We start from the raw sequence: 25,113 nt of genomic DNA, 5'->3' as shown, positions 1-25,113 counted from the left end.
AAAATTTTTTTGTTTAATTACTCAAATGGATTGAGATATAAAAAACAAATGCTAACAAAAAAAGAGAAGTATTCTGGATATCAGTAAAAGTAGAATTGAAGGAGAAATGCATTAAAATAACACAACAAGATACTTTACACTGTCAAAGATAAGCAAAACTGGGCACTGAAGTGGTAAGGACAGGTTTTAATCAATACAGAAAAAAGTCCAGTGTGAACTGAACTCTGATTTGGACAGAGGTAGGTGGAGATTTTAAAAGCAGAATTAGGGAGCAGGAAGGGGAACAGCAGGAGCCCTGTAGATTCAGGGAAGTAAAAACTCGCCAGTGTCCATTGATGGATGAATGGGTAAAGAAGTGGTACATTCACACACACACACACACACACACACACACACACACACACAGGAATATTATTCAGCCATAAAAAAGAATGAAATCTTGCTATTTGCAACAACATGGGGGATCTAGAGGATATAATGCTAAGTGGAAGAAGTCAGTCAGAGAAAGACAAATATTACATGATTTCACTCATATGGGGAACTTAAGAAACAAAGCAAACAAAGGAAAAAAGAGACAAAAACCAGACTCTTAAATACAGAGAACAAACTAGTAGTTGTCAGAGGGAAGGTGGGTGGGGAGATGGGTGAAATAACTGAAGGAGATTAAGAGTACACTTAACTTGATGAGCACTGAGAAACATATAGAGTTGTTGAATCACTATTATTATATACCTGAAACTAACATAACACTGTATTTAAATTATACTGGAATTTAAATAAATACATGCATACATACATACATAAAATTCTTAAAAATGCTTTAAGTAAAAACAATAAAAATAAAATAAAATTCTCATGAAACAAAATTATATTGACATACACATAGGTCAGAATTTATACTTTCAGTATCATTTGAGAGCATATATTTTTACTGCAAATTCAACAATGCTTTGAAATAAAATTGCATCTTATAATTGAATACATTATAAAAATCATATAAATGAGAACAAACATTGAAGAATTCAACACAATTTTAAATGTTACGTGGCCTTATCTCAGATTTATCAAAATCCTTAATTTTGAGAGATTATACATTTCAGCTTCAAAATAAAAAATGTATATATTCTTTTTTCTAGCCCTTAGCCCTTCAAAAAAAAAAAAAAAGATTACATATAAATGCTTTGCAGTATGGCAGAAGTAGAAATTAGAGTTACCAGGAAAAAAAAAACCACATGATACCCAGTTATATTTGAATTGCAAATAAAAGAATCATTTTTATGTATGGTACATACTTATACTAAAAAATTATTTGTTATCTGCAATTCAAATAAAACTGGGAACCACATTGTTATTTTTTAAGTCTGGCAACCGTAATTTAAGTGGATTTATTAGCAGGAAAAAGTTAAGCAGTGAACTCAAGAATCTGGAAAAAAAAGCACAACAAAAGAAAGTAGAAAGGAGAGTAAAGTCAAAAATTAACAAAATAGAAAAAGAAGACAAAATAAAAACATTAGACCTAATTTCAAAAAAATGAAAAGTTGCAGACACTTGGGTGGCTCAGTCAATTAAGCATTCGACTCTTGATTGCACCTGGGGGTCGTGATCTTGCCGTCCTGAGATTGAGCCCCTCCATGCCCGCATGGAGCCTGCTTGGGATTCTCCGTCCCTCCCCTCTGTCCCTCCCCTGCTTGTGCATGCTCTCTCTCTCTCTCTCTCTCAAAGAAAAAAAAAAGAAAAAAGAAAACTTGGTTCACTGGGAAAAGTAATAAGATAGACAAACTTCTGAGAAGTCTAGGTAAAAAGAAGAAGCAAATAACATTTGAAACAAAAATAGGTATATAATCAAGATTTTAAAACAAGATTGTTTTAAATTACAGGAACTTTATACTAATAAATTTTAACATCAAGATTAAAAAGATTTTCAAAATATGAATTACTAAAATTTGCTTAAGAAGAATGATAAAAGCTGAAGAAACAAAAATAATAGAGGAGAGTTACAAATTATTTCTAATATGCCTTTGTTGATCAGATAATTCCTATGTTGTTTAAAATCTTCCACATCACAGAAAAATAGCAATACCTCCCAGGTCATTTGAAATTTACATACCTCTCATACAAAAATTGACAAGAATGGTGCAAGAAACGTATAGATTAGTCTCATGTTTGATCCTTTACAGAAAGTTGTTCATTATATCTTGTTTTGGAGAATAAAAGAGGTCTGTTGTAGAATAGTCATGTAAAGTATTATTCCACTGGTATTTTTTAAATACTCTATTTGTGTCTAAATATATGTCTCGTTTTATATATATATCAGTAAGATGTACCTTGAAAAAGTGGTCTGGAGGGGCGCCTGGGTGGCTCAGTCGGTTAAGCGGCCGACTTCGGCTCAGGTCACGATCTCGCGGTCCGTGAGTTTGAGCCCCGCGTCGGGCACTGTGCTGACAGCTCAGAGCCTGGAGCCTGTTTCAGATTCTGTGTCTCCCTCTCTCTCTGCCCCTCCCCTGTTCATGCTCTGTCTCTCTCTGTCTCAAAAATAAATAAACGTTAAAAAAAAAAAAAAGAAAGAAAAAGTGGTCTGGAAGGATACACATAAAATTGTGGATTGTTTTAAAGGCATCTTATTATGGGTTAAGTATTATTCAAGATGCATTTTTTTAATTACATTTCAGTCTTGCATCAAAATATTTATAATACTGTTCTCCAAACTGAATAATATTTGTAGAATGAAGAAAGAATTAAAGAGAAGAGAAGGAACTTGGGAGATAGCAAGCACTTTTGTCCAGTGGTTCTCAAAGAAAACTTCATCCTACAGCCAGGCAGCATAGAAGAAGCAGCTAAATATCGAGAAAAGATCTACTACTTTTCAAGTCCTGAGGCTAGAGAAAAGTTTCTGGAGCATCCTGAGAAGTATGTGGCTCATAATGAGCCATTAAAGGTGAAAACAATACTCCTATCCCAATAATCACTCCTGAGTACTTATTCAAGGACTTCCTGCCAACCTTCATCATTTTACTTAATAGTGAAGTCCCCGATCTGATATTAACAATATGGTGAAACTATCTAAGTTCCAAGAAGAACTTTTTGGAATATGCATAAAATAGTTATCTATTTTGATTTTTATAGTAATGCCTTGTGTCAAACCAACACGGACTGTCTTTTTAGTGGAAGTAAAAAGATACAGCTGAATTTATTGCTTATATGTTAAGGGCCAGCTGTGCTGGTTAGTCTGTGTAGAGACTTCAGAGCAGTCTGCTGATCTTAAGACAGGGAATGAGTGGGATTCAAGGATTGGTGGGCTTTCAGTGGGTTGACATTTGTAGAAGTGTGGTTACTCAAGCTCACACTCAGAGGCATGATCATAGGGGCACGTCTGTGCCTGACTTGGTTGACTCTCAGGAGCAAGGGCTGAACTGGTTCATTGGATTGAAAAAGAGTCCTGTTATATGGCTCTGAAGCAATCCATGTTTTCCTAAATTTGTGGTAACACTTTTTATTCTTATTTATCACCAATAATAAAAGAGCACACTGTGGTAATATTTTATCCATTTAAAAAATAAAGCACACACATAATCACACCAGGTTTAGACAAGAGCTTTCATTTTTAATTTTACTTTCTCACCCTATTCTACATGGATGTATTTTCTTTCTAGTGTATATAATATTTTATTATCTGTTTTTTTACTTAACATTATATCAATGTAAGTTTACATATTTCTACATAGATCTCATAATGCTTAATTATTTAACATACCATTTTAACATCTATTTGTTAGACATTTTTCACAGTATTTTTCATAGTGTGATTTGTCATTGTGGATATGAATTGTGGACAGTAATTCCACATTTTGGATATCCACATTGTGGATAGTAATTAGGAAATCTTTGGGCCTGTCATTCTTTTTTTCTCTTAAATTATTTTATTAGTATAATTCCCTAGCATGGGATTACAAGATCAAAGTATACAAATCACTATAGATTGTCACTTATACTTTTGAGGACACCAATGCCTTCTTTCTTCTTCTTTTTTTAGTTAATTAAGCTCCACCCCCACAGTGGGGCTTGAACTCACAGCCCCAAGATCAAGGGTCACATGCTCTACCAACTCAGCCAGCTGGGTGCCACTGACACGAGTACTTTCTTAAATAGAACATATGTAACATATAGACCATGATTTAAACTCTTCTGAAGTCCATTTCCATGAACTTCAATTTTTATGTGGTACCCAGGCAGACCATTGAAATATGTGGATGGTTGTGGCTTCTGATGCTGCTGGTGTTGTGAAGTGATAATTCAGTCTTAGGGCAATCAATAGGCCTAATGTTTTCTAAATTACTCAAAATTCCTTTTCTTCACTCGCCTCCTACTCTACCTCTCTCCTGTGGCAGGCTCCTCCAATAAGAATATGCCTTCTGGGCCCACATGGCTCTGGTAAAACTGTCTGTGGAAGATACTTAGCAGAAAAATTGGGCATTTTTCACATTCAGTTTGAAGAATTTCTTCAAGAAAAACTAATGCTCAAAACTGAAAAGAAAATAGGAACTGAATTTGAAGAAGATTCTGAGGAAGAACAGTTTGCAAAACAAGAACTTGAAGAACTTGCCATTCAGGCCAATGTCAAGATTGAAGAAGAAAATACAAAGAAACCGGTAGTAATATTAATACTCTATTTGCAGATAATTACGCTTACTGGTATTACTTTTGGAAGTAGAATATAAGCAGTGTAAAACTCTATAGTGAGTTAGGTCATCCTCCCCATATGTTATTTACAAATTTTACTGCTCATCTAGGATACAAAATAGTAAGTTTTACATGACTCCAGTAAAAATCTGAACAGCTTTCCCTGACAGGACTGTTTATAGCATTTATTTGGGACTATGTTATTTGATGTCTGACCTAGACTATAAGGTTTTCCAATATCATGTTCTCTGTTTTCTGACAAATACAAAAATCTGCCCCAGTACCAGCAGAGATCTCAAAATATTAATTTCTAATGATGCATCATAAGAAATTTTATGTCTTTTAGATGGTTTCTTCCTGGGGTTGTAAAGAGAAAGTTCTTCATTCGAACTCACTTATTTTTAGAGAGAGAGAGCGTGCGAATGAGAGAAAAGAGGAGAGGAGCAGAGAGAGAGAAAGAGAGAGAGAGGGAGGGACGGAGGGAGGGGGAGAGAGAGAGAGTCTTAAGCAGACTCCATGCTCAGCATGGAGCCTGACATGGGGCTCAATCTCATGACTGTGAGATCATGACCTAAGCCAAAATCAAGAGTTGATGCTTAGCGGACTGAGCCACCCAGGCGCCCCATATCTAACTCACTTTTTGATCATTTCTGATATAGCTAGACCCTTTTATTCTCAAATGATCCCCTGTAAATGGACCCATATAGATTGTATTCCAGATGACTGCCTGGCTCGCCCATCCTTTAATCAGGATCTAGGTTGAATAATTATAAGATAAATGACAAAAATTTGTTAAGCCTTGTGGGTGTGTGATATAGATTGAACAAGGTTTTAGCAAAAAGTAATGAGACAGATATCCGGAGGCCATGTGTGAAAGTCAGTCATGCTAATCACTAGTAACTCCTCTTAGCTATAACATATAATTTAATATTTAAAACCATATTAAATATTGATTTAAAGAAAAGGGCTCAAGTTTTAAAATGTTAACAAGTAGAGGTATTAAAAATGACCTAAAGAAAAAAGGTCTCATCCTAACTATGTAATTTATAGATTATTTATTAATACAGAGTTTTAAATTTTTTGTTTTGTTTTCTGATTTTTGTTTTAGTCTCCAGAAGTACAATTTACAGAAGAAGAAGAAGCAATCAGATTAAATCTAATGGAAAATGAGCCACTGCCTCCCGAAATTCTTGAAACAATTCTTTCTGAGTGGTGGCTTAAGGAACCAATGCGGTATCTTATTTTATATAGAATTATACAATTATTGACTTTCATCTTCTTTATTCTTAAAAGTTAAAAATGTAATCCAGCATAAATTTAAGATTTTTTTTTTTTTACTTTCTTGTAAATGAGTGATTGTACACATTAAAAACATTTGGGAAATTAGTTTAAAAATACTGATGCCAGGGGCCCTACCCCAAAACAACTGAATCAAAATTTTTAGAAGTGTGAGGGTAAGGGGCGCCTGGGTGGCTCAGTCAGTTAAGTGTCCAGCTTTGCTCAGGTCATGATTTCATGGTTTGTGAGTCTGAGCCCCAAGCAGGGCTATGCACTGGTAGCATAAAGCCTGCTGGGGATTTTGTCTCCCTCTCTCTGCCCCTCCTCTGCACGAGCTTGTGTGTGTGCGCGCTCTCTCTCTCTCTCTCTCTCTCTCTCTCAAAAATAAATAAGTAGGGGCGCCTGGGTGGCTCGGTCGGTTAAGCGTCCGACTTCGGCTCAGGTCATGATCTCGCGGTCCGTGAGTTCGAGCCCCGCGTCGGGCTCTGTGCTGACAGCTCAGAGCCTGGAGCCCGTTTCAGATTCTGTGTCTCCCTCTCTCTGACCCTCCCCCATTCATGCTCGCTCTCTCTCTGTCTCAAAAATAAATAAACGTTAAAAAAAAAATTTTTTTTAAATAAATAAATAAGTAAACATTGGAAAGAAGAAGGGAAAGAAAAAGAAAAAGAAAGGCAAGAAAGAAGGAAGGAAGGAAGGAAGGAAGGAAGGAAGGAAGGAAGGAAGGAAGGAAGGAAAGAAAAGAGAAGAAAAAAGAAGAGAGTATGAAGTTGAGACCCAAGCATCAGTAGTTTTGAAAGCTCCCCAGCTGATTCCAATGTGTAGGCGTGGCTGACTACCCATATTCTAAACTCACTCACAGTAATGATGGGCTGGACTCTTTTCCTTACAGCCTTTCACCAATTACACTTAAGACTACTTAACAGCTGTCCATAGTATTATCCCTTTCTTAAAAGCCAGGAACAAGCCTGACCTCAAACAGGACAAGTTTAGGAATCTCCAGGGCATCACAGTTTAAAACTTCACCTCAATTTCCTAACCAGAATATCTTGCTTTGGTATCCACCAGAAGAAAGAGAAATAGCAAACACTCACATGGAACTTACTTTGTGCCAGGTACAGTTCTACTATATTTTATTCACATTAACTTGCTTAACCCTCACTACTATCCTATGGAATAGAAACTTTTATTATCTCACTTTGAAAATAAGGAAACTGTATCACAGACAATTCAAACAACTGGCTACTCCCAATGCACCTCTGGGCAATCTTTTTCACCTAATCTGTGGCATAAATAAGTGAGTGAGATTATTAATCATCAACTTTAATTTTAATTTCCTATTGCCTAAATTAGATAATTTGTTTGATTAATTTAGGCAGGTTGACTGCAACAATGTAGTCACGGGTTGTTCTTTGTTAATTTAGCTCCTAGCCTCACAACATACATTAAAAAAATATTTAAAAGAGCATATGGATTGAAGAATTAAAAGTAAAAAGTGAAATTGTAAAAAGCCTAAATAAAATAGCTAAATATTATGCAACCATTAAGATGTATTGTAATGAAGAATTTTTAATAGCATAAGAAATGTTACTATATAAAGGATGCAAAATTATTTACAATAGCAAGGTGGACACATGAGGAACAAACCGCAGAGAAATAAAACAAAATGTCAGTAATCTCTGGGATATGAGATTATGGATAATTTTGCCCTTTTCATGCTTTTCTATATTTATTTATTTTTATTTATTTAAATTCAGGTCAGATAATGTACAGTGTAGTCTTGGCTTCAGGAGTAGAACCCAGTGATTCAGCTCTTACATGTAACACCCAGTGCTCATCCTGAAAAGTGACTTCCTTAATGCCCATCCCCATTTGGCCCATCCCCCACTCCCCTCCCCTCCAGCAACCCTCAGTTTATTCTCTGTATTTTAGAGTCTCTTGTGGTTTGCCTCCCTGTCTGTTTTTATCTTATTTTTCCTTCCTTTCCCCTACGTTCCTCTGTTGAGAGCCTCAAATTCAACATATGAGTGAAATCATATGATGTCTGTTTTTCTCTGACTGATAGTGAAGTGAGATGTTTTTCTTCTATAATCAGGAAAAAATCAACATATTTTTTAAAGGCTATTGCATGAGTCCTAGAGAGAGATAATAAGGGCCTGATCTTAGGTGTCATAACAGAAATGGAAATGTGGGTAGGGAGAGGACATATCAAGGCTTTACTCCTATGTGTGGGATGCAAGTAGGAATTGGAGGAGCCATCCAAATGTCTCTGATGTTTGGCACCCGAATACCAGTGAGTCAGAAGCAAGAGCAGTGTGGAAGGGTAACAACGGGTATGATTCTGACAGTATGATACACGAATGCTTCCTAAAGGGCACTGCGATGAAGAGATTAAGCAGCTTTTGGAAAATCCTGAATTGAAACTCAGAAAAGAAGCTGGGTATAGAGGTAGAGATTTCGAAGTCACTGACAAAAAAGTGTGACAGCTAGAATGGTAGGGATGAAAATGTTCCTCACAGAAAAGACTATGCTGAAGGCGTCTCTAAAGAAAAAGGCATACATCTTACAGCCAAAGTATAAAAAATTGCCCTCTTAAGAGTATGGGACACATTTTAAAATATCAGGTAAGAACTCAAACTGTCAAATGTTCTTAAAAGTGCTGTTCATGTTAGGAAGAAAACATATATTTAAAGATAAGTACCTAAAACAAACCCAATTTTATTTTTTTTAAGTTTGTTTATTTATTTTGAGAGAGACAGAGACAGCATGAGTGGCAGAGGGGGGGGGGGAGAGAGAGAGAGAGAGAGAGAGAGAGAGAGAGAGAGAGAGAATCCCAAGCAGGCTCCACACTGTCAGCGCAGAACCTGATGTGGGGCTCGAACTCACGAAACCGTGAGATCATGACCCAAGCCGAAATCAAGAGTCCAACGCTTAACCAACTGAGCCACCAAGTCTCCCCAAACAAACCCAATTTTAGATAAACAGGATAAACTCTCATTCAGAAGGGGACCAATACTGACTCTCTCAGATAAAGCCAAGTTCTTGAAGCCTGATTGTTTTATAAATATTTCATAATGAAAATGTAGTCACATTTCAGTTAGTTTTCTGATCCTTACAGTTTCATCATACTTGGGCAAGTTTTATAATTCTATTTGAATGTAATCATCTTACGCATATGAGCCAGTATATATACATTAATAATTGTCATTGATTACAAGGGGACCCAGGGAAGAGAATACAAACTGTCTCGTGAGAGGAAGTATTACTAGAAGAAAAACTACAAAAAGGTGGATTCCCACGAAAGGTGGGCTGGCCAAACCCACCTTCACATAAAGGGTGACACAGTCATTAGGGTGGGCATTCCTCCCAAGCAGAGAACTTATTTCCTATTGATTTTTCATCAAATATTAAGACTATTTACAATTTAAGAGAACTTATCTATCCTATAAATATAAGTATAAAATATTACCATTTTAATCCAATTCAATACATTTAGAACACACACCATGTTTACACAAGTAGAAATATTAAAAGACATAAAAGATACTACACTAAACTTTTAAAACTATTCATTGCATATCATATATAAACTTGTGATTTATTAATTTTTTCATTTTAAATATTTATAATAGTATTTTAAGCAAATAAATTATGAAATTTCCATCTAGTTCCACAGGTTTTATATTAGATGGTTTCCCACGATATCCTGATGAGGCCCTGTTTCTGGGGGAACATGGGTTTTTCCCAGATGCTGCTGTTTTCATACAAGTTGATGATCAAGATGTTTCTGATCGCCTCCTTCCTTCCCAAATTGAAAAGTGGAAACTGAAACAAAAGAAGAGATTAGAAAGGAAAAAACTCATCAAAGAAATGAAGGCAAAAATCAAGGTACATATCCAATAAAAAAAAATATGGGAGTAAATTTGTTCGGAATCTATTTAGTTTTAAAGTGGTCTTTATAAAAATGTAGTTTTCTGATTTTAATGCCACAGTCAATATGAAAACACTTTTTATCAAATATTAAGACTATTTGTAGGGGCACCTGGGTGGCTCAGTAAGTTAAACGTCCAACTCTTGATTTTGGCTCAGGCCATGACCTCACAGTTTTGAGCCCCATGTAGGGCTCCCTGCTGAGGGCAGAGCCTGCTTGGATCCTCTCTCTCCCTCCCTCTCTCTGTGCCCCTCCCTAACTCACTCATGCTCTCTCTTGCTCTCTCTCAAAAAAAATAAATAAACTTAAAAAAAAAGACTATTTGCAATTAAAGAGTTACAAAATTATTTGAGGCCTATGTGATTTTTCAATGTGTTAATGCTTTTCTCTCCAAGGCAAATAAAATTCAAGATAGTGGTAGCACCAAAGTATCCCTACACCAGACACAGGAGCAAAGTGGGAGAGGCATCATAATTAAACTTTTCAGTGGCTTTTTCACTAGTTCCTGGAATGATGACCCTATCCATCAAGGCCATATTGGCCTATAGTGAAACAAATCTATATATTGGTTTAGAACATCTTTTCTGAAACTATAATCTGAGGAGTATTACATAAAATCTTCAAAAGTGTCATAGGGAATCCAGCAATTCTACTTTTAGGAATCTATCTAACAGAAATACAAATAGATCCACATAAAAATTGATATATGAATGTTCATAACAGCATTATTCGTAACAGCCAAAAAGCAAAAACCACTCAATATCCATCAACTGATGAATGGATAAACAAAATGTGTTAGACATCCAGATAGAGTGCCCTGGGTTCCCACCCAAGATGGCAACATAAGAGCCTCCTGAATTCATCTCCTCCCACAGACACACTAAATCCACAACTACACACGAAGCAGTTCCCTCTGAAAGAAATTCGGAAACTAGCTGAATGACTCCTGTACATTGAGCAAATGAGAAAACACCCATATCACCCACATCAAAACAGTTGCTGCCTGAGAGTCCAGCTTCCAGTCAGCCTATGCTGTTGGCTATCCTCCCCTTTGGGACACTGACAGGTTGTGACCGCCCTTAACTACTGGGAGCTAGTGAGAGCAAAGAAAGTAGGTCCGACAATCACACAGGTTTGAGAGACAGCCAAGAACTCAGTCCAGGCTGACTGATAAGGTTCACCTCCTACCCAAGCCCACTCTGTGAAGACTAGGAAATGTGGCCCTTTGTCTAATGTGCAGAAACCAACCCAGAGTCAAAGAAAATGAAGAAGCAGAGGAATATAGTTTAAATAAACACTCCAGAAATAGACCTTATTGAAACGAAGATAAGTGATCTACCTGATAAAGAGTTCAAAATAATGTTCATAAAGATACTCACCGAGGCAGGAGAACAATGCATAAACAGAGTGAGAATTTCAACAAAGAGATGGAAAATACAGGAAAGTTCCAAACAAATCACAGAACTGAAGAATATGATAACTGAACTGAAAAATTCAATAGAGGAGTTCAATGGCAGACTAGACACATAGATCAATGGAACAGAACAGAGAGCCCAGAAATAACCCCATGCATATATTCTCAACTAATTTATTAAGAAGAGAGCCAAAGATACACGGCAGAGAAAGAATAGTCTCTTCAGCAAATGCTGAGAAAACTGGAAAGCCACCTGCAAAAGAATGAAACTACCCTGTATATATTATACAAAAAATCAACTCAAAATAGACTTGGACATAAGACCTGAAACCATAAAACTTCTAAAAGAAAACATAGGGGGTAAGCTCCTTGACATTGGTCTTAATTAGTTTTTTGGATTTGACACCAAAAGCAAAAGTCAATAAATGGGAACTATATCAAACTAAAAGCCTTCTGCACAACAAAGGGAACCATCAATGAAATGAAAAGTTAATTTACTGAGTGAGAGAAAATATTTATGAATCACATCTGATTTACATCTGATAAGGAATTGAAATCCACAATATCTGGAGGACTTGTATAGCTCAATGCAAAAAAAAAAAACAAACCCATCTGATTAAAAAAATAGATTGAAAATCTGAAAAAAATCAGATGAACTGAATAGACATTTTTACAAAAAAAAAAAAAAAAGACATACAGATGGTCAATAGGTACATGAAAAAGTGTTCAAGATCACTAATCATCGGGGAAATGCAAATCAAAATCACAATGAGATATCACCTTATACTTGTTAGAATGGCTGTCATCAAAAGACAAGAGATAGCAAGTGTTGGCTAAGTTATAGAGAAAAGGAAACCCTTTGCACTGTTGGTGGGAATGTAAACTGGTACAACCCCTGTGGAAAATAGCCTGGAAGTTTCTCAAAAATTTTAAAATAGAACTACCATATAATCCAGCAATCCTACTTCTGGGATAAGTATCCACAGGAAATGAAAACAGGATATTCACACCTCCATGTTCATTGCAACACTATTCACAGTAGCCAAAACATGAGAGCAACCTAGGAGTCTGTCAATGAATGAACGGATAAAAAAGACATTGTGTTTATATGTACGAGATATTATTCAGTCATGATAAAGAAGGAAATCCTGCCATTTGCAACAACATGGAAGGACTTTCAGGGCATTATGCTAAGTGAAATAAGCCAGACAGGGAAAGACAAATACTGCATGGTATCACTTATATGCAGAATCTAAAGAAATTCACACTTACAGAAATAGAAGAAAAGTGGTTGCCAGGAGCTGAGGGGTGGGAGAAATAGAAGTTGGTAACAGGTACAAACTTTCAGCTATAAAATGAATAAGATCTGAGGATTTAATGTATAATATGTGACTATAGCTGGTAATACTGAATTGTATAATCAAAATTTGCTAATAGAGTAGAACTTAAATGTTAAAAAAAGATAAATATGTGAGGTGATGGAAGTGTTCATTAGTTAAATGGGAGGAGTCCTTTCACTATGTATACATATATCAAATCATCACAATTTACACTTTAAATATCTTAAAATTTAATGAGGCTGGATGAATGAATGAATAAGTCAATGAAGTGAATGAATAAGTGGTATATCTATGTAATGTTGATACTATTCACTATTAAAAAAGAATGAACTATTGACACACCCTACAACACGGATAAAAATCATTATGCTTAGTGAAAGAAGAGCCAGGCTAAAAAAAAAAAAAAAATAGTACATACTATATGATTCATTCCATTCCATTTATAAGACATGTCTTAAAAGAGTGAATCTATAAATCTGGGCTGGGGTGAAAAGAATGGGGCTTTCAAATCTGGAACTAGGAAGACTAAGATGCAACATGAGAGCAGTGTTAAATAATTTGAAGGTCTTTCATGCTGAAGAGAGCTTAGTTGTTCCATAGGGCCACAGGGAAGGAACTACTATTGGTAGGAGGAAGGTACAAGGAGATGTATTTCATTATTAGTAAGAGTTTCAAAAAAAAAAATACAAACAAAACCCAAAATTGAAGGTAATGAGCCACTTGTCAATAGATAAGCTAATCAACTACTTCCAATTCTGAGATAATATGACTTAAATTATTCAATACATTATTAGGCTATTATATTTTATTATAATGATAAAAGATTATCAAACTTGTTTTTAAGTTTACTTATTTTGAGAGAGTGAGAGTGTGAGCAGGAGAGGAGGAGGAGAGAGAGAGAGAGAGAGAGAGAGAGAGAGAGAGAGAGAGAGAGAATCCCAAGCAGGCTCCAAGCTGTTGCACAGAGCCCAATACAGGGCTCGAACCCACAAACTGTGAGATCATGACTTGAGCCAAAATCAAGAGTCAAATGCTTTACTGACTGAGCCACCCAGGTGCCCCTAGATTATCAAACATTTTTAACAAATTACTTCCAACTATTTCCTTATTTCTCCATATACATAATCTACCTAATTACCAAAGCAAACTAACAGATGATAAATTCAAAAAGGTGTTCTAAAATTTGTAGGAAGAGTGGCAGCCCCCAAATGTTGTTTATCCCTCTGGAGGGAAATCGCTGATCAAAAGTTCCAGAGCTACAAGGATATAGTAGCATAATTACTACCATCACATGCTTTTCTGGAAATTCACCATCCTTCCATCCAAATGCTATTCCCACCTTGGGAAACATGTACATACATACATATACACATGTATGTATATATGTATGTATATGTATGTATGTATATATGTTTATATATGTATATGTATACATGTATATATGTGTCTATATATGTATATATGTATATATGATATACATATATATTAATACACAAAAAGTAATTTTATCCATTAAAATGTTTTAATGTCTCCTTCTTTAACAGGATGATGTGATTTCTAAAAGAAGGGCTGAACTTATAGCAGAGAGAGAGAAAAAACAGAAAGGGGAGGTAAGTAAATAAAACTGCTGCCTTTTAAAAAAAGAATATCCCTAATATAATGTTTATATATATTATATATGTTTTTATATATCAACAATATAAAATAAAAAGATGCATAGAAAAAGTCTTGAGGGGTATATGGGTGACTCAGTTGAGCATCTGACTTTTGATTTCGACTCAGGTCATGATCCCAGGGGCGTGGGATAGAGCCCCCCTTTGGCCTCCATGCTGAGTGTGGAGCCTGCTTAAGATTCTCTCTCTCTCCCTCTGACCCTCTCCCCTGCTCACTTTCTCTCTCTCTCTAAAAAAAAATAAATTAAAATAAATTAAAAAAAGAAAAAGTCTTGAAAGAAGTACAGAGTTTACATATGAGTAGTAAGATTATATATCACTGTTTTTCTTTATACTTTTTGTTTTTCCATAATTGTTTACAATGACCCTTTATTATTTTTATAATCATAAAACTGAACATTCTTAAAGGAAAGAAAACCACTAAAGAAGTTTAAATAATCTAATTCAAGATATAATACCACATTAAACTATGCTTCTTTTGGATTTTCATTTTTGCTTTCCAGCCTTCCAGCCCATGCACAGGGAGATAGGCTGGGAGCCTAGGACTGAGGTCTAGACAGAGAGACTGTAAAGCTGTGTTGGAACTAAAATATAGATTGTGCCGAGATAATGAATGGAATGAGGCAACGCCTGTGAACCCTCAGACTCATATATTGTACAGGCTGCTCAGTGCAGCTCCTTTTCTCCACCGGCTGATTTTTTGAAAAGATAAACCTTGAAGATTGTAGATTTTGTTTTGTTTGGAGAGGAACTATTCCCAAAATGACGTAGCCTACCCCAGTGCTACAGCCATGCTCACTCAGGGTTATAGAATTTAAAGAGGAGATGTGATGAGACATGCTAGTTCTGTGAAGTTACCTGGGGCTCATATGTATAGTCAGCTTACAAGTAATCCCCGTAACCAAGGCAAACAATGAGATGCTTCCTGCCTTCTCCCATTTCCTTCTGACCATCTTTTCAACACTGATTCTCAAGACTATGATCTGATACCTAAATTGGTATCCTTTCTCCAGTTCTTGCTGACTTTGTTCATTGCTGGCTCTCCAGTGCCTCACATAGTGCTGACACATAGTAGGCACTCACCAGTTGTTTTGTTGCTGTTGTATAACCTTGAGCAGGTTTCTTAATCTCTCTGAGCTTAGGCTTTTTCGTTGTAAAATGGAACAAAATTAACAATATCTAGTTTCCTGAATTAATAATACTTTAATTTCCCTTCCCTGCTATTCTTTTTTTTAAAGTAGCATTTATTGACAAATTGGTTTCCATACAACACCCAGTGGTCATCCCAACAAGTGCCCTCAAATGCCCCATCACCCATTTTCCCCTCTCTCCTACCCCCCATCAACCCTCAGTTTGTTCTCAGTATCCAAGAGTCTCTTATGGTTTGTCTCCCTCCCTTTCTGTAACTTTTCCCCCTTATTCTTTAATTAAATCTTTTTCTTTTTTTAAATTTTTATTTAATTTATTTGTTAATTAAATCCAAGTTAGCATATAGTGCAACAATGTAAATCTTTTTCTTAAGAAAATCAGTTTTCAGGATAAATTTTAAATGTTCTTGATTTATCATTTTTCTATTTGTTAACATTAGAATGGTGGGATTTCTTGCTATTTTTCATTTAAAAATTCAATATTCTATCTTATAAATTAAATCGTGGTTTTTTTAAATGTTCATTTATTTATTTAGAGTGAGAGAGAGCACACAAGTGGGGCAGGGGCAGAGGGAGAGAAAGAATCTCAAGCAGCCTCCACACTGTCAGCACAGAGCTCGATGGGGGCTCACCCTCGCGAAACCATGAGATTATGACCTGAGTTGGGCACTTAACTGACTGAGCCATCCAGGCACCCATAAGTAGGTTTTTATAAGTTAGCTCTCCCAAGACTTGATCTTTCACAAAATTGGCTATGTAGCTCACACAATTAATTTACACAAACCGACTTTGGGAAGATAATTCCTGAGATTTTTGGTGAATCAAAGATGAAAACTGTGTATTGACCTTTTAAAATTTCTTTGATGAGAATTTTATATGTCCTGCTACTACCTCAGACAAAGAAAGACTAAACAAAATGTAGCATGTCTAGGTTCACGCAGTGTGATCACTATAACCAGTTAATGTGACTTCCTGACTCTGCATAGATGCTGGGGCTTGCTTTCAAAAGAACAGAGACCTTCTCATCATTTGCCTTTTGTATAGGATATGCAGCTCCATTACTCACCTTTTCATAACAAATTGGGGAACCACGTACAAATAAAGCCCCTCCCAGGTTTGTCTTCTCATCCTTCACAAAGATCATTGCCCTTACTGTCTGATTTTTTTCCGACTTTTTTTAACATTAGAAATGATTTTAGTCTCAAGGGAGCTACTTCATTAATTTCATAGGAAAATGTTGCCATCTTGTGGAATTTTAGTCTCCAAGTGTGACTGATGAATAATCTCTAAGCCAACCCCTTCTCATGTTTAGTTTGCATACTTTCCAGCTCCTCAGAGGCCTTGCTTCTACTCCTATTTCTTGCTTCAGAATCTTGGTTCTCTTCCTGTTGTTCGCTGGCTCCTTCTCTGGTGCCTCAGTCTCTTCTGTCAAGTTATGCGTAGCCACAGACAGGAGAAAGCCAGAAACAGCCAGTATAGTGAGCCAGGGCTGCAAGTCAGCAGAATGGTGAGGGACTACACCCAGATAAATAGTTAATTCAGATAAATACCGTAAGTACTAAGGGGAAGCCGAAGCCAGGGTCCAAATGAGGTTGAAACAAGGTTAAGGACCAAGCACCAGGCCAAGACCATTCTTGAGGCCTTCTAGGGAGAAGGCAGGGTGTATAGGCCCCCAGGTCTATGTGCAGAGAGCACTTTGGGATGGAGCAGAAAGCTAAGGTTGGGTGGGAGGGTGGGCGGAGGGTACAGGCTGGGGATTGAGTTCTTTTTAAGTTTTTATTTAAATTCTCATTAGTTAACATACAGTGTAATATTAGTTTCAGGTGTACAATATAGTGATTCAGCACTCCCATAATCTCCCAGTGCTTGAGTTTTAAGGTTTTGAAAACAAACGGTTTGGAATAGTATCTCAAAATCCAGATTTAGAAGACAACCTCACCCTCCAGCACCCCCCCCACCACCAGCCATGTATCGTAAGGGAATCTAGTGTCTGACTAACATGCATCTGTATTGGGAAGCCTCAGAACTCTGACAAGTCTTTCACTTCTCCTCTATTTCTGCCTATCTCATTTCCTCCCTAGTTGTAAGCGTTCTGACTGTAACCTCTACCACCCTCCTGGCATAACCTTCTACTCAGTTATAGCCTTGCCCCTACTTTCTGGTACTGCTAGAAAGCTATGAGACAGTTTACCCCAAAGCTAGCCCTGTTTTTCAGAGACCATGAGTTTTGTTTCCTGTTGTCCCCTTTCTTTTTTCTTTTCCCTTGCCAGCCTTCTCTGGGATTGGTTGAATGTATTTTAGGAATCCATTTTATTTATCTTTTGGCTTTTTAGTTATACCTCTCTGTGTTTTTTTAATGGTTGCTCTCTATTACATATACATCCTTTCCTTTTCCCACTCTACTTAGAGTCAATATTATTCCATGTAATAGTGTAGAAAGCTGTGACTGTATAAATTCAGTTACACCCACCAATATCCTGTATGTTCTAGTGGTCATTTGTTTTACAACCAAGTGGATTATAAACTCCATAAGAAAAAAAATATATAGTTTTTGTTTTAAATAGTCATATGTATTTTAAATATATTGAGAGGAAAATAAATCTTCCTTTACATTTATCCAGATATTTAACCTTTTCTGTTGTTCTTTATTCATCCCTCTGGTGTGAGGGAAATCAGAGGGATGAGAAGAATGTGGTCATCTGAATTGTTTTCCTGTATGATTTTTCTTGGCTGCTTTCAGCCAAGAAATCTTTTTCAATGGTGTGATTATGATATGCCAACAGGTCATTTTCTTTATATTTATCTAGTTTGGGGTTGACTAAGCTTCTTTAATCCATAAATGTGTGTCTTTAACTAAATTGGGGGAAACTTTGGACATTATTTCTTCAAATACTTTTTCTGTCCTACTTGCTCTCTGTCTCCTTCTGAAAATCAATTTCACATAGGTTAGATCACTCACTATTGTGCTACATGATCTTGGGACTGTTCATTTTTTCAATCTTTTTTCTCTCTTCTTTAAGTTTGATAATTTATTTTGATCTATCTTCAAATTCACTGATTCTTTCCTTTATCATCTCCAGTCTATTAAATCCATCTGATATTTTTTTTAATTTCAAATATTGTATTTTTTTAGTTCTACTTTACATTTTGGTTTGTTTTTATTCCCCTCCTGAGATTTCTTATCTTTTCATTTATTATGAGTGTATTTTCCTCTTCCTCATTGGTCATAGGGATAACAACTGCTTTAAAGTTCTTGTTTTGTAACTCTAGTACCTGGAGTGGGTATTTGTTGATATCATTTCTTATGAGAATGGGTCATGTCTCATGATCCTTTATACTTTGAATAATTTTGGATTATTATAACTTTTGAATTATGAGTGTCATGTTATGTAGATTCTGAATTCTGTTAGACAGCTCCACGAGTGTTTTTGTTTTAGCAGGCAATTTATTTGGTAAGACCAAGCCTGTAAACTCTGTCATACTAACAATTCAATTTATACTGTTCTCAAACAGTCCATATGTGCATGGTTCAGAGATGTGGAAAGTCTGTATAAACTAATTTGTTGTTTCCTTCTCTGGTTCTCTCAATTCTGAAGTTTACCCTCACTCTCCGGTATCCTGGTTGTGTCTCCTTCCTCTGGTTGCTCCAGCTGGAAAGACACTAAAGTTTCCTATCAGAATTTTAGTCTCCCTGTGCCACCACCACTCTAATGGAGGCTGCCCTCTGAGCAAGGGCACAAAATCAGAGAATTCACCTTTAACCAACTGCTCACTCCAAATTTTTGCTGCTTTCCAAAATCTGCCTTTGTTTACTCTCCAGAGCTTCTTAAATGAGTGGGAGAAAGTGGTGTGTGTGTGTGTGTGTGTGTGTGTGTGTGTGTGTGTGTTGGGGTGGGGGGAGGGGTGTTCATGGTTTATGGTTATTATCTGCTAGAGGCTAAATTAACTTATTCCTTCATACTAGAGGCAGATCTCTGAGACCATGAACTTTAGAAGATATATCTCCTAACATAAGGCCTAAAAGCTATAATTTATCAGGAAAAAAAAAAAAAGCACTGTTTCAAGATCAAGTTGCCATTTATGGAAAAATAAAAATTTTTTCCCTAGGAAGAATTAACCTGTGGAGATTTTTAGGATATTAACCTTTAAAAAAATTCAACATTGTACTAAAGAAACTAGTGAAAGTAATACAAGAAAAAAAAAGAAATAGCATACATGTTGAAAAGTAAGGACAGAACTCATTATGTGCACATAATTTGATTATCTATTAAGTCCAGGATAATTAACTGCACAAAAATTATTTAAGGCTGCCCCACCATCTCCTTATGTAACAATGACATCTGCCCCCATGGGGAAAAAAAGGCAAATAATTTCTGAAGCAAATAATCTGCCTAGAAGATAATAAGTGCCAGGGATGTTGGTTGGTGTCCTTCATCTTTTGGAGCAAGATCCAACCTGCCCACCTCTTCTCATTCTCACATCTTAAATGGAAGCACAATACAACCTGCCCTGCTCACCACCCAGAGTTTGAAGTTGCTTTGAATTAAGCAACTTGGTCCTCCATTCATAAAAATGGATGAACAACCAAGGATTACCATATACTTGAGAAAAATTATCAACACAAAGGAGCAACAAGATGAACAGAACAACTGACCCTAAAATGAATAGGCAATTCAGAAAACCTTACTAAACATTTAAAAAATTCCAATCTCCCTAAGAAAATTCAAGAACTTGTATCCATAAAACAAAAAACAGGATGCTATAAAAAATCAGAAAGCAAAAAAGAGTTCACAGAAGCTAAAATGTTTCATGTAAATTAAATTAATTAAAAGTTTAATAGAGGCTGGCTCAGTTGGTTAAGCATCTGACGCAGGCTCAGGTCATGATCTCAGTTTGAGTTCAAGCGCGGCATAGCTCTGTCAACACAGAGGCCACTTCGAATCCTCTGCCCCTTTCTCTGCCCCTCCCCCACTTGCATGGATGGCCTATGCTCACACACGTGCTCTCTGTCTCTCTCAAAAATAAATAAGCAGTTCTTAAAAAGTTGAAGAGAAAAATTAGAAGTAAAAGCCAAAGGAGTTTCTCAAATATGGAACAAAAATACAAGAAATAGAAAATATGAAAGAAAAACTGGAGATATGTGGGGTCAGTCCAGGAGGATCAACATCTAATTTGCATTCAAAAAGAAAAAAAATGAAAAGAGAGCTAATATAGGAGGAAATAATCTTTAAAATATTGAAAGAAATGTCCCCAGTATTGAAGAGAGCAGAGGATCTTCAAATTGAAAGGGCTCAATGAATACCGAACAGAACAAGTTAAAAGAGATGTACGTTAGACACACTCTCATGAAATTTGAGATTGCTAATTATAAAGAGATTTTAACTGTTTCTAAAATGAAGAAAAGATAGCTACAAAGGAATGTGGATAAGTTTTGTGTCAGATTTTTCACCAACAATACTGGATGATGGAAGACAAAAACAATGCCTTCAAAATTCTGAATGAAAATGATTTTTAACTATTTATAATGTATGAGGATGAAATGGAAATATTTTTAGATAATTAAGATCTTTGAAAATTAGCCTTCTGTATATTCTTCCTGAAAAAAGTCACCAATTGATTTTTATGAATAATACTTCTTCCATCTAAAAAACAAAACCAAACCAGAAATATGGGGTGGGGGTGGGGGACAAGAAAAGCATTATCCACATATGGGACAAATTAAATTATGCATTATTTTGCATAATAAGAAAATACAATGTTTGACATTGATACTTTAGACATTTTCCTCAAAATGGTACATGTTTGTTGATATAGAGTTGCATCCCCTCTGTCACTATCTGTGGGTGTTGTGAATAAAGGTTATATAATTACAATATGGCAGGTGCTGTTTACTGGGTTTCAATTTTCAGAATTAATCACTCTTTATTTGCTTTCAATTCTTAGAATCAATTTTTGCATAAAGCACTAAATACCTAAGTGCTACTTAAAAACAATCATAGGACAGGAATGTAAATGTGGTAATGCTGGAGATGGAAATTTAGAAACTGAAGAGAGAGAAAAGAGGAAAGAAGAGTAAGGACATTCTCTTGAATTGTGGGGAATCAAAACATATATCTAGAAGTAATAGCTCAAGAGAAATTTGGAGATAATATTTAAAGTTATAGGCACTCAGTTGCAGAATTAAAGAATTAAAAATATGACTAACACTGGGGGATAGGCAGAAGAGAAAGAAAAGAAGAGAAATGTAAGTTAGCCAAATCCCTCATCATCACTAATATAAGAGAGAAAACAAATATCACAAGGGTCAAAAGTGTCTACCTTTCACTGTTTACTTTGTTATTTCCTAAACTGGTTTTCCCATAACAACCAAAAAAAAAAAAACAAAAACAAAAACAAACAAACAAAAAAAAACAAAAAACCACCAACCTTTTTAAAATGCAAGAATGGCTAAGAATGATGAGATATATGTTTTTATATGGAAAGAAACTTAAATGCATTGCTAAATTATATTTTTAAAAAGCAAGTTGTACAATATGTATAAATATAATTTTGTGTGGGTGTGTGTGGGTGTAAACATCTAAAAGGATCTTAACCAAATTGTTAACCAAAATTATTTCTAGGTAGGAAAGTGGAAATAGAGATGGGAGTGTGAAGGGAGATTTTTTTTACCCTATACAATGCTGTATAATTTTATCTTTTTAACAAAAATGAATCTATGTTTAAACTTACATAGTTTAATTTTTTTTAATTAACAAATAAGTTGGAAGAGCTATTAAGTTGAGCCAAGATCTGCAACTGAGACATCTCTCATTTGCAGTGTGGACTCATCCCACCATACTTCCAATAATCCTTAGAAAATCAAATCTGAAGATTTTTTTTTAATTGTCAAAGGATAAGGAAAAGGAAAAAGTGATAAAAGAACCAAATGGCTTCAAAATTTAAATAAAAAAAGAACCAGAACTGAGAAACACTGCCCCATATCCAAGCTTCTTTTGGAGAGGGAGGAGCCTGGGCACAGAGCAGGAAGGGACCCTCTCATCCTCCTCCCTGCACTTGCAAGGCCAAATTCCAGCTCCAGGTGCTCTTTAAAGGAACCAGGGTCTACTAAACGTGAGACAGGAAACCATCAAAACCCTAGAGGAGAAAACAGGCATCAACCTCTTTGACCTCAGCCTCAATAATTTCTTGCTTGACACATCTCCAAAGGCAAGGAAATTAAAAGCAAAACTGAACTATTGGGACCTCATCAAGATAAAAAGCTTCTGCACTGCAAAGGAAACAATCAACAAAACTAAAAGGCAACCGATAGAATGGGAAAAGATATTTGCAAATGACATATTGGATAAAGGGTTAGTATCCAAAATCTATAAAGAACTTACCAAACTCAACACCCCAAAAATAAATAATCCAGTGAAGAAATGGGCAGAAGACATGAATAGACACTTTTCCAAAGAAGACATCCAGATGGCCAACAGACATATGAAAAGATGTTCAACATCACTCATCATCAGGGAAATACAAATCAAAACCACAATGAGATACCATCTCACACCAGTCAGGGTGGCTAAAATTAACAACTCAGGAAACAACAAATGCTGGGGAGGATGTGGAGAAACGAGAACCCTCTTGCACTGTTGGTGGGAATGCAAGCTGGTGCAGCCACTCTGGAAAACAGCGTGGAGGTTCCTCAAAAAACTAAAAATAGAACTACCCTATGACCCAGCAATAGCACTGCTAGGAATTTATCCAAAGGATACAAGGGTGCTGAGTCATAGGGGCACATGTTTATAGCAGCGCTTTCAACAGTAGCCAAATTATGGAAAAAGCTATACGTGCCCATCAACTGATGAATGGATAAAGAAGATGTGTTTTATGTATACAACAGAACACTACTCGGCAATGAGAAAGAATGAAATCCTGCCATTTGCAGCAATGTGGATGGAACTGGAGGATATTATGCTAAGTGAAATAAGTCAGTCAGAGAAAGACAGATACCATGTTTTCACTCATATGTGGAACTGGAGAAACTCAACAGAAAACCATGGGGGAGGGGAAGGGGGAAAAATTGTTACAAACAGAAAGGGAGGGAGGCAAACTCTAAGAGACTCTTAAATACAGATAACAAACTGAAGATTGATGGTGGGGGCAGGGGAGAGGAGAAAATGGGTGATGGGCATTGAGGAGGGCACTTGTTGGGATGAGCACTGGGTGTTGTATGTAAGCGATGAATCATAGGAATCTACCCCCAAAGCCAAGAGCACACTGTACACTCTGTATGTTAGCCAATTTGACAATAAATTAGATATAAATAAATAAATAAATAAATAAATAAATAAACAAACAAACCAGGGTCTAATCAATAGAAAGATTAGGAAACAGCAGGATAAGCAGGAGATTGCAGGCATCAGAAAATGAAAAGGCAAACAGTGGGGGTGAGGGTAACTGGAAAGGAGAGAATGTAGGGCGTTGTTTAGGATAACAGTCCTTGGAAACTGGATGTGCAGTAATGGAGAGCAAGGAGTAAGGAAAACTTACAGGTTTCCAACTGGAAGGCAGTGCTCCAACTGATACAAGGAATACTTCTGGGAGAAGAGTGTGGAGGCGGCCCAGGAGCCTCTATGTTAAAGGCAAATGTTAACGCCTATATGGCACCACTTAGTACCAACATCCTGCCATGGGTCTTTAACAGTCATTTGTGTATTATTCTCCTTTCTTCAGATGGACTATAAACTCCTAAAGGGCATGTAACTGTTCTATTAATACAGTGCTTTATACAAAGTGGCAAATAATAGCTATAATGGCACAATAATAGCTATAATAGCTATCATTTCATGCTTGCCATGTGCCAGACACTTTACATGTATTAAGTAATTTAATGCTCCCACCATCCCTGTGAGATAGGTACTTTGTTATTCCTATTTTACAGGTGAGGAAACTGATCTTGTCCAAACTGACAACAGCTAGTGACTGAGTTATCCATTTTGAGTGACTTTCAAATACATGTAACCTTCATGGATGGGGCTAGAGACTCTAATGCTAAGCAAAATAAACCAGTCAGAGGAAGACAAATACCATATGATTTTAGTCACATGTGGAACTCAAGAAACAAAACAAATGAGCAAAGAAAAAACAGAGAGAGACAAATCAAGAAACAAACTCGGGCTCTTTCTGACTTCCCCAGGCAGTAGTGAGAGGAGCTGCTGCCCTGTCCGCCCACCTGAATGGTTGGTCATGCAGAACTGCTCCAGTTTTCTAATCAAGAAGAACATGCAGACATCCAGCACCCAGCCCAATAACCTGAAGGCTCGAGACACCTTCCACCAAATGGGCTGATTCACCACAAGACTGTGGGTTTGGAGGCAGCAGCCTATGGCAAAGACGTAATGGTCATGAAGTAGAGATTTGGCCAGCGAAAACCCACTGCCTCCTACATGCGGACCACCACTAACAAGAATGTCTGGGCCACTCTCAGCAGCATCAAGCACATGACCCGCAAAAACAAGTACTGTCCAGATCTGCACACGGCTGCCATTTGCAGGACCAGTGCCATCCTTCTCACCAGAAGCCTGTGATGGTGAAAAGGAAGCACCCCACTAAGAACTGCTGAGCACCTGCCCCCCACCTCCAAAGCAATAAAGATGTCAACCACCTGAGG

General features: G+C 36.6%; 1 protein-coding gene and 1 pseudogene across 4 annotated transcripts in view; both read left to right on the top strand.

The window, feature by feature from the left end:
- AK9 (adenylate kinase 9) overlaps window positions 1-25,113 on the top strand; it is a 141,439-nt gene that overhangs the window by 80,812 nt on the left and 35,514 nt on the right. For all 4 annotated transcript variants that reach the window (XM_042986929.1, XM_007078737.3, XM_042986928.1 and 1 more), the window contains exons 24-28: window positions 2,723-2,935; window positions 4,386-4,646; window positions 5,786-5,910; window positions 9,621-9,840; window positions 14,182-14,247. In XM_042986929.1, coding sequence (XP_042842863.1) covers window positions 2,723-2,935; window positions 4,386-4,646; window positions 5,786-5,910; window positions 9,621-9,840; window positions 14,182-14,247 — 885 coding nt within the window. The remainder of the gene's footprint in view (window positions 1-2,722; window positions 2,936-4,385; window positions 4,647-5,785; window positions 5,911-9,620; window positions 9,841-14,181; window positions 14,248-25,113) is intronic.
- LOC102970977 lies at window positions 16,894-25,065 on the top strand (annotated as a pseudogene).

This window comes from Panthera tigris, chromosome B2 (assembly GCF_018350195.1).
Source record: "Panthera tigris isolate Pti1 chromosome B2, P.tigris_Pti1_mat1.1, whole genome shotgun sequence".
NCBI lineage: Eukaryota > Metazoa > Chordata > Mammalia > Carnivora > Felidae > Panthera > Panthera tigris.
The sequence above is the reverse complement of the archived record's forward strand: the minus strand, read 5'-3'. Positions and strand labels throughout refer to the sequence as shown.